At 38.4% G+C, this 15,759-nt stretch overlaps 1 protein-coding gene across 3 annotated transcripts in view; it reads right to left on the bottom strand.

The window, feature by feature from the left end:
- Nucleotides 1–15,759, bottom strand: part of PEX5L (peroxisomal biogenesis factor 5 like) — a 199,262-nt gene that overhangs the window by 108,427 nt on the left and 75,076 nt on the right. For all 3 annotated transcript variants that reach the window (XM_064279716.1, XM_064279725.1, XM_064279720.1), the window contains one exon: nt 751–855. In XM_064279716.1, coding sequence (XP_064135786.1) covers nt 751–855 — 105 coding nt within the window. The remainder of the gene's footprint in view (nt 1–750; nt 856–15,759) is intronic.

Below are 15,759 nucleotides of genomic sequence, written 5' to 3'. Positions count from 1 at the left end.
ACATATTTATGTGGGTTTTACAGGGTGTTTCCACAGTCCCTGAGGACATACAGGGTCCACAGTCTCAGCGTGTCTTTGCACACAAATGCAAACTTTTTTCTGGGTTTTTTGTAATAAATGCTGAAAATGGCCCTCATGTGCTTATAATAGAGATGATATTTTTGTTGTCAAGGTCACTAAGAGGTCACAAATGCCATTTTCTGCATGGGGACTCAGGGACTTCTGGCTCATTCCTGTAAATTGGTTTTCCATATAAATATGTATAGACATATATGTAGTATGCATAGTCACAACATAAACATATTTAACATTTAAGAAAATTTAGATATTCTACTGGTAAACTGACATATGTATACAATATAACATGTATTTATTCATAGGAATTTGAATTTTTTTGATTTTTGTTCAAATGTACCATTAGCTTAATTGCTATTTCTTTCCCAAAGTTGTTATCAAGACTCCTTTATAAAGAAGCAATATGTTTTACTTGCACGTACATTTTCTTTTCTTTAAAGCTAAAGTTGAGTAATGAAAATTAATATTCACAAACAGGTTACTAAATGATGGAATTTTTCTTTTTTAAAATCAATTTTGGTTTCCATTTTATATTTATATAATTATTTCAGTGAAACTGTCTTTTTTAAAAAATTGGTTCACGAGTTAATTTTTTTTGTTTTCTAGTTAACAATCACAAGGTCTGATATATTAACATATGTCAGCTTCCTACAGGAGCCCTATGGGTCTGCCCACCTGTGATGTCATAGTAAGGAGGGGCTTTTCTTCAGCAGACTCTTCCCTCGGTATCTCCTTCATCACCATGGCAACAGCCTTATCTGCCGCCCTAGAGCCTTTTCCCTATAACAGTGAAATCAACAATGACTTGTGTCAGGAAAAATCTTTTAACTTATTATTTATTACAAGATATTCTAATGTTTAAAGAGCAATCCAACATAAATGATGAGATAGGCTGCTGGAAGTGAGTCTTGAGGCTTTTGGCTGAGGAGAAAACACACAAAGTCTGAAAAAAGATTATTTGTGAACTTTTAGTTAGCTATTTTTTTCACCTTTACAGCTGACATATTATATTTAATTTTAACACAGTGTTTTATATGTATATTTTAAAGCAATTTACATGACAAGTACATACTTTTTGTAGTGTCAGTTTAAAAACACTAGGGGTTGCCTATTAAGTTCATTTATAAATTATATAATCCTTAAATATAAAGGGGAGGGGGAAATCTGGGCTGGGGCTAGGATCAGGGTCTGACTCCCACAGAGGGCCTTTTTTGGGTGGGCTCTGGAGTCTGTCATTTTTTAGTATACTGGGCACAAAAAGAATAAAAAATCATGAAAGCTCTGAAAAGTTTCTAGTGGCTTGACATCAAAGAATCCACCTGGCTTGTTTTGGGAGATAATATGATCTTGGTGGAAAAAAAAAAAAAAGTTACAACTTTCAATGTTTTTGAGACCAAGAATTATGGAAATGTCTTTTAGAGAATCCCATAAATCAGGTGTAAGTAAAGGATAATTAATAATGGAGGCACTGATACATTTTTTGTCTTACACCACAGAATTATGGATTGCAAAGGGAAAGCATTGTTTTCTGTCTCTTGAGTTTACTAGATTATTAAATTTTTAACAGTAGATATGGCATGATGGAAAAATAAAATAGGAGCTTCCCAGCCCAATTAGAAACATCTTATACTATGCAAAAACTAAATAATCTTTAAACACTTGCAAAACAAAAAGAAGCCCCATTTTCTCAGATCTCTGGGCAGAGCTTCCCTGGAGAAAATAATTTTATCTAAAGAGTACACATGAGTATCTGTGTTGTAAATCTACTTAAAATACATATGTTGTACACAGAAACATCAGACAAAAAGCCGTAAGTAGACATATGGGGTCCACTGTCTGAGAGGGAATTAAGAGCTAGGTTCATTATCCATTCCAGAGGTTAATAAATCTTGATAGTTTCTATGCAATGAAAAAAGGATAGAATTACATCATTATCTTGCACAGGGCTTTACGTATTTAAAAGGTTTACTCTAGGAAGGAAAACATTGTCCATTTCCTCAGGTATTACCTTTCTAAAATGTAACCTGTGACAGTTTTTAATTAAGAGAACAAAGAAAAACTTTCCATATAGTCACTAGATGTTAATGTGTGTGAGTCTGTTGATAGTGTCGAAAGTTTGTTTCTTTGGTTAGTTTTGACTTAAGAACTAGCATTACTGAACGACAATGTGTTTATTTCCAAGATGGAATATCAAATACTAGAGGTTTTTTTCAGCGTATATAATAATTGTAATTTTCATATGTGTTCTGAAAGGCTTAAATGGCCACAACCTTTAGATTGACTGATTTCTGGAAGAATAAAGGGAAACTTAATGATTGACTTCATACAAATCGGGGTGCATAATGATCCCAGGTTTCTTCTTTAATGAAGTAATACGAACTTCCTAAAACAGAAATGCTTGTAATTCTGTATTCTGGGAAGAGGCTTACTATGGCACTATTAAACTATTTAACTTTTTTTTTCAAAATATAAAAATTATTTGGATGATACATTGCATACTATAAGCTTAGCAGACTTTTACAGGTTACACTCATTTACAGACTATATGTAAAAAAAATACTTTATATCAAATATTTTTGCAGCTCATTTTTTTCAAAAGAGCAAAATCATCTGTGAAGAATTCTTTCCATGCTCCAAGAAGTTCTAATCATGTAGCAATAAACAAAGTGGCATGCTTATATTTAAATTTCTAATATATTTAAAAGAACAAATCTAATGTCACAAGGTATAATTAAAAAAAAATAATTCAAACTCTGTTCTTGGGCTAAGAAAAACACATGTCAATTGATAAGCATCTCAAAGACTTCAGGTCAATATTTCAATATACCATTGATTTGAAATGCTACCAATCCATAAACTACACATATATAGTTCTTACATGTGCAACCTGAATAGCTCGACTTAGCAACAGACATGCCATTTCACTAAAACAAAAATAAAACAAAACAAAACTTAGTCCTTTCATGCTGTACTCTAGAACAAAGCAGTGGTCAGCTAGAAAGGGTGTATAATAAACACATGCGGAGCTTTTTATTTCTTGCAGAAAAAACCCACCAAAGCCAGGGTCAGGCCACTTTTTTGAAGACAGTGCCACTTTTTCTTCAAGGTTACACCTACTACCTGAAAAGAGTCATGATACCCATGTTAGTGCCTGTGAGCAACTGTTTTTCTTTATAGCTTTTGGCTTTTGCGATAACACCTCACGAGCCTTACTGTTTTACAACGGCAGCACAGCGCAAGGACAGAACCGGAAGGCCTATCACCGTGACATCTCCATGGCTGCAGATAGACTGTCTAAAGCCACTGCTGAATCAAGTGACTACACTCATCCATCAAAGGAAGATGTCCCCCAGATGGCATGGCCACCTCCACCTGGTATCTTAAAGTCAAGCTGTGTAATTTTTGACTCACCCATTTATCTTGCAGGATAATGCTTCTAGAATTCAGAACCTGGCTGGGAATTGATTTGGCAATTCATGAAACTGTACAAGGTTTGCTTATCATCAGCTCTGCAGGGTGGAGAGTAATACAGCCACATGGGTTTCTTTCTTTTTGTAGTGGTTTAAAACATTGGCAGAAATATCTATGCATAATTATTTAGACTTTAAACTCAATTTTCCAAATATAACTGCACCAAAGTGTCAATATTGATCTATTATTTAAAAAAGCAGAAGGACAGCAGGAATGAAGCATACCCTGAATATACGCTTGTGCACATAAATAACTTCGAATTGCATTAAGCTGGTATGCTTCTGTGCCATTCTTTGCAACAACAAACGAAATTTCAGAAGTTGATATCACATCGTGACACACTCCAGCAATTATTTCAGCCTATTTATTTTCAAAAATATCAAAATCACCCCCATCCCCCTGGCTTCTTGGTTGAATTTCTTGAGGTATTTTTGACTACTTGGAAAACAGTAGCAGTATAAAGGAAACTTGTATTTTTCTTGGTGTCCTGATGTGGAAAATTCTTTGCTATTTCTCTTTGTTTCTTTTAACACTTTTTTCCTCATAAATAAAATATACAAAATGAGATTTTCTAACAAATAATTCTTGAGAATTATGTTTTTATTAACTTCTGTTGTAAGACTAGGTATAAATGAATAAACGTGTGTCATTAACATTTATTAAGAAAACCCAATTTTGGCCTTCTTTTTTTAAAACATAGAATGTAAGAAACAGTACAAAATACCACAAGTCACAGAATCCTCACTGGCTGGGTACCAGACTATGGAGCCGCCATTCAGATGAGGAGATGTTGGCTCTGGGCCTGGTAAAGGGTCATGCTCTGTTTCACAGGAGGGGAACTAGACTATTTATGTGCCAAATGTTTTGTGCATTTTACTTATTGTATCTCACAATAACTCTATGGGGTAGGTGTTCTTATCTTTGCTATAGAGTTGGGGGCACTCAGGCTCATAGACAATGTGATTTGTCCAAGGCTTCAAAGCTAGTATGTGGCTGAGTCAGGACAGGGGCCCACACCTGGCTCTGAAGCCTGCATTCTTCCTTCCGTACAGCACAGTGTTGGGCCACCTGGCTTAGCGAGGAGCCTCCCGCACTGACTGCTGTAACGTGGGTTGTTTATGTTATCACTACAACTCTGGGCAGGGTCCACTTCACAGAATAATCACACAGACTGGCTCTAAGCAAACCAAACATTTTTGAGAAATATTTTCTTTCTCCAGTCTAGAACGGTCAGCACGAACACGAACCAGGCACCCACAACTTCACTCACTAGCACGTTTTTAACAAAATGCTTTTGTTTCTTTTATTTTCAAGGAAACTAGCCTAAGTCTTTCATATATACAAACTTGTTTTTATTTTGTAGATCTCAGTAAGTTTACAAGTTTTTTGTTGTTGATAGTTGCTGTTGAGTTGGCTCCGACTCATGGCGGCCTTACAAGGTTTACTGTCTCTCTAGTTTGAACCCACTCAGCGGCTCCGACTCATGGCAACCTTACAAGGTTTACTGTCTCTCTAGTGGGAGCTCACCTAGAGGCTTCAACTCATGGCGGCCTTACAAAGTTTACTGTCTCTCTAGTGGGAGTTCTAACCAAAGGGTCGGCAGTTCGAATTTGCCAGGCCCTCCTCGGGAACTCTATGGGGCAGTTCTACTCTGTCCTATAGGGTCGCTATGAGTCGGAATTGAATTGATGGCACGGGGTTTTTTTGTTTGTTTAGTAGGAGTTCACCCAGTGGCTCCAACTCATGGCGACCTTACAAGGTTTACTGTCTTTCCAGTTGGAACCCTCCCAGCGGCTCCATGGAAGAAAGACCTGGTGATCTGCTCTCATAAAGATTACAGCCCAAAAACCCTGTGGCAGCAGTTCTACTCTGTCACATGGGGTCGCAGTGAATTGAAATGGAGGCCACTAACTACAACCACAACATTCTTACTATGTGTAAATGCTGTCTTTACTAGAATTTTCCTGAGGTCTATTTTGGGTACATGAAAAACTTCAATTATGCAATTCCACAGTTACATGGTACATTCACAAGCAATTTTCTAACTGCAGATTCTATTACTGCTACCATGGAGATTTTAATATAATATTTATTTTTATTATTTTTGATATATCAGCAAAGAGCCAGGGTCTTTTTTTCAGAGACTCTAAACAGGAGGAATAAGTTAGGGGAAAAGTAAAAACTATTACTAGACATCTCTGCTAACTCAATACTGTCTAACATATGAATAAAAAGTAATCTTTCTCTCATTCTGATTATAAAAATTAACACGTCATAAAAAAATTAGAAAAGAGAAATAAAGAAAATAAAAATAGTTGAAAACATTCTCATGCATTTTACCCAAACATTTTATGTTGTACTTTTACACTATTGGAGCTTAAACAGATTTTTTTTTATAGGATGAATGTTTTAAGGAGAGACACACTCCCCTCAAGCTTACATGTGTGAATATATTGAATCTATTTCTTCATATATACATATACATACACATGAAATGGCCATCTATATAATTTTAGCAAAAATCTTTGAAATGATATTCGGTTTTGCTTACGTTAAAGAATTATACATCTCATAAATTCTGGATCCTGAATTTAAGCATATTCAGGGAACTGGCCAGGAAAAGGCTGATTGCTTACGGCTGTTGTCATCCCTCACGTGCAGAGCCAGGATAACCTTTTACTTAGGAAGATAAACTTCACAGTAAGGTCTCTTGTCTTCAGACTCCCAGCACAGGGAAAGGCCAGCACAATGCTTTGCAGTGTCCTCTGAACACTGGGGATCCCTGCCTGCCACTGTGCGTCCTTTCTAGTTAAGTGTATCCCTGTGGATTTCTTGCAACACAGACTAGGATTCAGTCCATGCAATCCTGGGTCTATTACAGCTACATTTAGCCCCTCTTCTTCCTTGACAGAATGTTTTGTAAGTTTTAGAGTAGTACAAATGGACCTGGGCATCTTGGTCAATCCTTGTTTCCAGGTGTTCGGAAGGGAGCCACCGATCAAACCTAACCTACTGAGATGCATTGAGAATTCTCTTCTCTTAGAGATTCATATGTGGAATTCACAACTCATAATAAATTCACCATTGGTTTATAGCTGGAGACACTGTGATTTCTGATTCCTTAATGAGGGTTGTCAAGTTGGAGCAAATAAATTGTGGTCTATCTATTAAAAAGATGAGAGGACATTTAAAAGGAGGGTTCTAATTGATCCTCCACATTTTTCTCCCTTACCATGTGTTTTTTCCCTCCAGTATTTTTCCCCATTTTATATCTTCTCTAAGACGTTACCTTTTCTAATAAGTCTTCTGAGATTAATGAGGAGTGAGTCTAACTACATTCTATTACATAACTCCTGTGCCCTCCATTTGTGTTATGTGTTAATTGGCATTTTTGCTTTACTCTTCCAGGATGTGTGTGTGGGGGGAGGGTGTGGGGAGCAGCTGGTAGAAAGTCCTGGGAGGTAATCTCTATAGTCTTTAGTTCTAACACTTAACCCCTGAAAGCTGCTAGTATTCCAGGCTCACCATATGCATATTCACTTCCTTTAGCCTGAATTGTTGGTATGGGGTCATATATGATTTTCATGTGTCCCAGGCACTTTTGCAGCCCTGGTGGCACAGTGGTTAAGAGTTCAGGCTGTTAACCAAAAGGTCAGCAGTTTGAATCCACCAGCCACTCTTTGGAAACCGTATGGGGTAGTTCTACTCTGTCTGGTAGGGTTGCTATAAGTTGGAATCAACTTGATGGCAACGGGTTTGGTTTTTTTGTTAGGCACTCTTGCCTTTGTGAATCCCTTGGTCCATAAAACAATATTAAGAATTATAGTTTATGACAGTATTGGTATAAAGACAAATATAATCCAGACTGGATTTATTACTATATACTCATTACTATACTGGTTATTTATTTACTTTTAAAGAGATCAAAATGAAAATGCTTAACAGGCCCTTAAAAATATTGTGGGTTCCAAAAAAGGACCAGACTTACTGGTCTGACAGAGACTGGAGAAACCCTGAGATTATGACCCCAGATACCCTTTTAATTCAGTACTGAGGTCACTCCTGAGGTTTGCCCTTCAGCCAAAGATTAGACAGGCCCATAAAACTAACAATAATACATATAGCTCAACCATGTATATGAGACAAAATGGGCACACCAGCCCAGGGGCAAGGACAAGAAGGCAGGAGGGGTCAGGAAAGCTGGACAAATAGAAATGGGGAACCCAAGGTCGAGAAGGGGAGAGTGTTGATATGTCGCAAGATTGGCAACCAATGTCACAAAACAATATGTGTATTGTTTAATGAGAAACTAATTTGCTCTGTAAACCTTCATCTAAAGCACAATTAAAAAAAAAAAAATGTGAGTCCTAGCCACTGTGTCCACTGGGCCTAATGGATAAGCTGGTCCTGATTCTTCTCCTCAACCCTGCTGCTGGGCTGTCCCTGGTTGGTCTAGCTCGTTGGCTGTTGCCCTCACCACTCCCGGATTTCCAGTGTGGCTCTTTTCCCCCCAACAGGCCCCTTTGCTACTGCTGCTACTTTATTGGCTGCCACCACTTCTGTTTTTGTTAGGGTTTAGGGAGTCTTTCCCAACCGTACTGACAAGTCTTATTGGGTGCCCAATTGGTAGCCTTCATCTTGTAGTTCTTTTGAGAAACCTGGAGCATTTTCTATAGACTTGAGGCAGGAAATGTTCGTATGTAATTTGATTGTCGTTCTCAAAACGTAAGCCTAAACCCTTGATTCTCCTCTGCCTCAAAGTATGTTCCTGACCACCCAGCAGCACTTCTGAGGGAGTTAAGTCTCTGATTAAAGCTTCAGTCCTCAGTGACCTGAGTCACTGATTTGTCCAAAGCACTTCTTGTCATTTGCTCCAATCACACAGTGGGTCACTTCATGAACTAGGACTGCCCCATACCCCAAATTCCCTCTTGTGTGTGCAGATTAAGCTCTTCCCTGGGACCTTGTTACTATTCTTTATTTTGTAAAATGTTCTTTGGCTGTGTCTCATGAATGAAACTACTTCCTGAGAGCAAAGATTGTGCTTATTTCTTTTGAATCATTTTGTATTATTTGGTATAGTTCTCTGTGGGCACATGATGGACAATAATAAATAAATATCTATATCTATAATATTGTATAGCTTTTCCAAATTACTGAAAATAATGAAATCACATGATATGGTCACCTTTGACAGAAGGCTATTCTGAATTAAAGGTCTTAATTAGAAAATATCTTTTAAATGAAATTATATTTTCAAGTGTTTAAACAAAAATTCATTAAAGTTAATAAAGTGTTGGCAAATAAAGATACTTATAATTTGCTCCAAAGGAGAGATAAGATGTATTTTTAATTAACAAGATCCATTTGTCCACAATTTACAGTTTACTTGCTCTTTTGAGAAGGTTAAACATTTCCCCAGTCCATTTTTACCATGAGGCTTATTTACTCTGTTTGCTTAGCAAGCTTTCTTGCCACAAATAGCCAAGGTAATATCATTCAGTGCTCATTCATTTATACCACTGCTGATTTGGTGAAGTTTTATTATAGGAATTACTCTGATTGATACGGCTCTAAATTACCAAGACCTATTTATTTTAGGATGGGGCATCACTTCCTAATTTATACATGGGTTGCCATGAATCCAGCCATCTTGATAGCAACTAACAATAATTTATTTTAGAAATGAGCTTTTTTATTATGCACCTTAAGCAACTTTTGCTATCCAGGGTGGCCTGCTTAAAAAAGATATTTTCTTTTAAGCATATTTGATCTTCTGTTGAGGATGGCATAACTACACCTTGAATGTAGAATATGATATTAAGTTTTCTTTTTTGGTATGATGAATTCCAAATTTGTTGTTATTTGTGTTTTGAGAGGCCTTCAATGATTTTTTTTCAATGATTGTGTGAAATACATAACCAAAAAATGTATTTTTAAGCAATAATGCATGTCTTCTATGTTTGTTTGCCAATCGTGTCTTCCCCCCACAAGGTATTTTTATGCCATGCTGATTTTTTTTTTAACATGTTTCTGTAAAAAAAAAAAAAAGTCAGCAGAGCAGCACTTATGAAAACACTTCTCAGGGCACAGATGGCAAACAAATGTAGAAGGAACACCTTATCTGAGTAAAAATACTGTAGTCCGAATTAGCCAAAACCAAACCAAACCCATTGCCGTCAAGTTGATTCTGACTGATAGCGACCCTATAGGACAGGGTAGAACTGCCCCATAGGTTTCCAAGGAGCTTCTGGTGGATTTGAACTGCCAACCTTCTGGTTAGCAGCCGTAGCACTTAACCACTGTGCCACAAGGGTTATTGTTTTCTTCAATTCCTTGTCAATATGTCAGGTGATTTACAAAAGAGGTGCTTTTTGGCGGGGGGGATGGTTGGTCAAATATTTCAGATGATTTGCACGACAGGCACTTTTTCCTTTTTTGTTTCTAAGAAAAAGGAAAATAACTAAAAACACAAAGTTCTAAAGGTCACTTTTCCTTTAAAAACTCGCCCTTAAATACAAGCATGCCAAACAGCTTGTAACTTACTTGTAGAAATGAACAGTCTCACAGCTCAAGAGAAAGTCAAGTGTGGTAAGAATCATGCATCACCAGTACAGCTAGTTGTACAGAATTTGTGAATTGTTGGTGTTTTAGGCACAGTGGGAGGAGAGACATGGCCTCTTCTTGGGTCTAAGTAGAGAAACACACCTTGAGGCCTGGTTTCTAAATGTATGGCCAGTAGCCAAGCTGGTGTAGTGTATAGGGTCTTAGATGCAGAAGGCTGATGGCCAGGAAACCGGGGAGGAACCATGTATAAAAATTAGTTTCCTTTATCATTTCTTGTCTCTTCTACGGAAAAAAGTTTTCCAAAATAACTATAACATAAGAACCCCTGTAGGCAAATATGTGCTGAAGACCATGAAAAAAGTTCCCTTAGATTGATCTGACGACCTGTGGAACTCTTTTTCTTATCAGCCAGCAATTAGATTCATCTCCCAAATTCTTGTCCCTTGTAAATAAAACACACACACTACATCAAAAAACAAGACACAGGAAGGAATTCATCTTTGTGCCAAATCAGAGGCCTTTAAATGTTGAAGGTTGTTACGTAGAAACAAAGAGATTGAATTCCTCTCATTTTTTAAATAAATGGGATGACCATTTGTTAAATATACTGTTACAAAATTTTTGAATCTGAGATAGCAAATTTCTCCAGATGTCATAAGGTAGAATTACATGGTATCTGTTTTCATTCTAAAAACACCCGTTGCTGTTGAGTCAATTCGGACTCATAGTGACCATATAGGACAGAGTAGAACTGCCCCTTAGGTTTTCCAAGGAGTGGCTGGTGGATGGGAACTGCCAACCTTTATGGTTAGCAGCTGAACTCTTAACCACTGTGCCACCAGGGCAGGAAGATTATTAAGTAGTGAATTGGAATTCACCCTCTTTATGAATGTTTCAGGCAAATTCGATTTATTTTATGAACAAGAATTGCGGCCTTGGAACCTGACTACTCAGTAGCCTTCTTTGTGGCTTCCCTCATTTTCCTCAGGTACGAGTGTTTTTCCCAGCTCATTCCCCAGTCACCAAATTCCCCAGTTTTGCTGATATAATTAAGGAAAAGTAAATTACAGAAACCAGGCCAAATTCACAAGCTACTATCCAAGAAAGCCTGAAGCTCAGGTACCCCATCTGCCTGGCTTCCCTGAAACAGCTTCAAGATAGGAGCTGAGGCTGTGGGAATTCCTATTCTCATCTATTCTGGCTCAGAACTGGAATCTCTGCTTCTCTTGAGGTCTCTGGGGGCCACTGGCAATGTGTGGCTTGGCTCATCCTTAATGTCCAGGTTCTTGGAAAGGGGTGAACAGTCTCTCTTACCTGGCTGAGATGGGTAGGGAAAGTACAGAGACTTTGGAGCTAGGAGTCACGGTCCACGCATAGCCAGGACCAATCAAGGTGATTACCAGCTAATGGAGCTACTGCAGACTGCACGGTCACTGGGGGATAAGCAGGGATGGCCATGTAGTATGTTGGCGTCAACACTGGGACTGGAGTCAAAGAGGGGTTTCAATTCCAGCTCTGCCTTTATAAATTTCTCTCTACACCTCTGTTTTACTTCCTGAAAATAGTGTGGTAATACTATCAGCTTCATAAATTTGTGAGGATTAAATGAAACTGTGTATATAAGAGCACTTTCTGCAATGTCTGGCACATAGTACATACTCAGTAAGTGTTAAAACCAGTTGTTGTCAACTCTGACTCGTAGTTGTCAAGTTCCCGCCTTTTCTCAAGTATTGTTTCATTTGCCTCCTCTGTTAACTCCAAGTTACCACGGGATGCCTTAACGCACTCATGTGTGGAAGTTCGGCTTTATACACACATGGTTTCATGGGTTAGTTATGCAGATTAGTTATGCTGTGTGATCAGAGCTTGGGACGTGGAGTTAGAAACCCATGTTTGAGACCCAGAAGCAACACTATCTTATGTGACTTTGGGCAGAGAACCTGGCTTTCTCTAACCTGGGGAATGGTACTAGTAAGGTTGTCGTGGGGATCAAGTAGATAATTTACGTAAAAGTGAGCATCCAAGCACCCTCATGATGCTAAAATTAGCAAAATCCTATTGCCCAAGTAAGCTATTTTCTGTGAGTATTTGGAAATCCATAGAATCTGAAAGACCTATATATTATTTTGAATAGTACTTTGATAATGCTGCACTATAGTGAAATGAAAAAGCTAATGGACTTGCTCTAGCAGTAGAAATACAAGGCAAATCTGAATCTAGCAGTTGCAAAACTCCAAGGTACCATAAGGTTGCTAATGAATTCACAGACTGTTCTTTGTGCTCTGGGATGGACAAACAGAGCCATGCTAGGAAGTCTACCAGACAAAGTTATGTCATCGCACACACACAAAAGATGATCTTCAACTTCCAAGGTCTGAGAAAGGATTCAACATAGAGGAATTTGAGATTGTTGAAACATTTCCACCAGTTCCAAAAGCATGTATTTCTACTATTGAGTTCACTGGTTTGTCTGATGAATTATAAATAAGCACCATACTCATATCTTGCTCCCAGTTCTGAAAGACTAGGAAGGTGTGGTGGACTATTTAGTTCATGGAGGTGTTGGGTCATTTCCACTCTCTCCTGGGCATTTATTGCCTGCATTTCTATACTGGAAATATTTCCATAATCTATGCCCCAAATCACTATACATAGGCAGAAGGGTAATTTGATAATATCAATTTTAAGTTTCCTAGGAAGTTTTTCTGTCTCCTGTAAATGGATTCCCTGCTAGCACCCACATTTTTTTCTTTCTAATTCTCAGATATATGCTGAAAGAGATTCAATTAACATTTAAAAGAGATTTGGCCTGAGCTCATTCCAATCTGCTAAATAATGCATCGTGGTCGTTTAGGTTCAAAGATAAAAGCAACTACATGGTACTGCTACTTTATGAGACAGCTTGAAATTGATATTCTAGGAAGATGTTAGGTGTACAGAAGAAAAAAAATTCCTGTGACTTTAAGATCTTGGTTGTTCCCGAATCAACATATGCCATTTTTTATTAAACTTTTTTTAAAGTTTCCTGAAAAGTAGAAAGAGGTCTTAGATTCTCCTCTTAAGCTATTCCAATCAACACTGAATTGAAAAGCTCGCGGTGTTTTCAGCCTATCAAAATTCACAATTTACAACAGCTTCCGCCTCCCCCCAGACACACACACATGAACAATATAACACTACTTCCTTCTAGTCACTAAAAAGCTGTTCTGGTACAATACAACAAAAGCCTAATTAACCAGGATCCTCAATTAATGTTTTCTCAGAAAACTTAATGTTTAGTAGAAAAAATTAATTTACAGGTACATGTGAAAGATTCTAAATATTCAAAGTTATCTCCCGCAGTCGGCATATATTCTGTCCATCTCTGACAGCTACAGCTGAGGGAGTGTCCGGTAAGGAAAGGTGTACTGAGTAATAAACAGCCCTGAGGACTGTAATAACCCCAATCTTCAAGAAAAGAATTAGGTATTGTATACTGTAGTTAAACCCACTGCCCTCGAGTAGATTCCAACTAACAGCAACCCTACTGGACGGGGTAGAGCTGCTCCATAGGGTTTCCAAGGAGCAGCTGGTGGATTTGAACTGCCGACTTTTTTGGTTAGCAGCCGGAGCTCTTAACTACTGTGCCATCAGGGCTCCATACTGTAGTTAGAATGCAGGAAGAAGCATTAACACAGTTCAGAAGTATTTTCCATTGAAAAAGTTTTTTCTTTTTTTTACCTTTAGCCAATCCTGATGTGATGAAAAATTTCAATTAATTAGGACACAGACATGCCCTGAATGTTCCGGTTAATGGAGATCTTGTGGCATTTCACTATACATAAAAACACAGACTTCCCTTTAATTTTTGACACTTAAACAATGCTTTTTCCAGAATGTTACCAACAAGGTCATACAAAGAGTCATTATTTTAAAGGCCTTGTTGTTGCTAGTTGCCATGAAGTTTACTCAGACTCATGGTGACCCCATGTGTGCTGAGTAGAATTGCCCCATAGGGTTTCTGAGGCTGTGACCTTTGGTAAGTAGATCACCAGGTCTGTCTTCTGAGGTGCCTCTGGGTGGGTTTGAACTGCCAGCCTTTCTACTAGTAGTCAAGCACTTAACCATTTTTGCCACCAGGGGCTTCTGTTTAAAGGCCTGTTGTTGTTAGGTGCCATCTAGTTGATTCTGACCTGTTGTGACCCCATGTGACAGAGTAGAACTGCCCCATAGGGTTTCCTAGCCTGTAATCTTTAGCGGACCTGTTTTCGAGGTCTTTTCTCCGGTGGAGTTTCTGGTGGGTTGGAACCATAGACCTTTCAGTCACCAGCCCAGCACTTAATCATGGAGCCACCAGGGCTGTCTCTTAAAGGCCTGCTCCCTGTGTTTTCCTTTGGGCCATCAACGGTTGCTTTCAGGTATAACTTGTATATGTTTCATGGCTAATTTATTCAGCAGTGTAAAAAAGTTAGGCTCATTTTCTGGTCTTGTTTCCATCTACAATTCATGTGTGTAAAGATCTCATTGTAAATGTGTTTTAAGAGATTTTAAATTCCAGTAAAAAAACCAATCTACTCTGTTATAGAACTTTCTATGTTTAAGATTTAGATTTCAGAAATATGTTTTCAGCTTGACATTTCCAAGAACTTAAAAAAATTTTTTCAGTAGGCTGAGAGCTACTCTGACCTTTTCTTTGAAAAGTGAAAGTGAAGTTATTTGCATTTTCATCCTCATTTAAAACAATACTTATTTTCTTAGAGAAGATTTAATTGGAAACAGAAATATAGTTCTTTTTTTTTTTTTCTTTTTTTAAGGACAAGGGCATTTTATTAAGGACGAGGGTGTTAATTACATCCCTACGACGTGCCAGATGCTTAAAATGTTATCCCACAGACTCTACCCTATAGCCCTGCTGGCAAGCATTGTGGTGCCCATTTTTTTTTTTATTAACTTTTATTAAGCTTCAAGTGAACATTTACAAATCCAATCAGTCTGTCACATATAAGTTTACATACATCTCACTCCCTACTCCCACTTGCTCTCCCCCTCTTGAGTCAGCCCTTTCAGTCTCTCCTTTCGTGACAATTTTGCCAGCTTCCCCCTCTCTCTATCCTCCCATCCCCCCTCCAAACAAGAGTTGCCAACACAATCTCAAGTGTCCACCTGATATAATTAGCTCACTCTTCATCAGCGTCTCTCTCCCACCCGCTGACCAGTCCCTTTCATGTCTGATGAGTTGTCTTCAGGGATGGTTCCTGTCCTGTGCCAACAGAAGGTCTGGGGACCATGGCCGCCGGCATTCCTCTAGTCTCAGTCAGACCATTAAGTTTGGTCTTTTTATGAGAATTTGGGGTCTGTATCCCACTGATCTCCTGCTCCCTCAGGGGTCCTCTGCTGTGCTCCCTGTCAGGGCAGTCATCGATTGTGGCCGGGCACCAACTAGTTCTTCTGGTCTCAGGATGATGTAGGTCTCTGGTTCATGTGGCCCTTTCTGTCTCTTGGGCTCTTAGTTGTCGTGTGGCCTTGGTGTTCTTCATTTTCCTTTGCTCCAGGTGGGTTGAGACCAATTGCTGCATCTTAGATGGCCGATTGTTAGCATTTAAGACCCCAGACGCCACATTTCAAAGTGGGATGCAGAATGATTTCATAATAGAATTATTTTGCCAA

Source organism: Loxodonta africana, chromosome 1 (assembly GCF_030014295.1).
Source record: "Loxodonta africana isolate mLoxAfr1 chromosome 1, mLoxAfr1.hap2, whole genome shotgun sequence".
Lineage (NCBI taxonomy): Eukaryota > Metazoa > Chordata > Mammalia > Proboscidea > Elephantidae > Loxodonta > Loxodonta africana.
The sequence above is the reverse complement of the archived record's forward strand: the minus strand, read 5'-3'. Positions and strand labels throughout refer to the sequence as shown.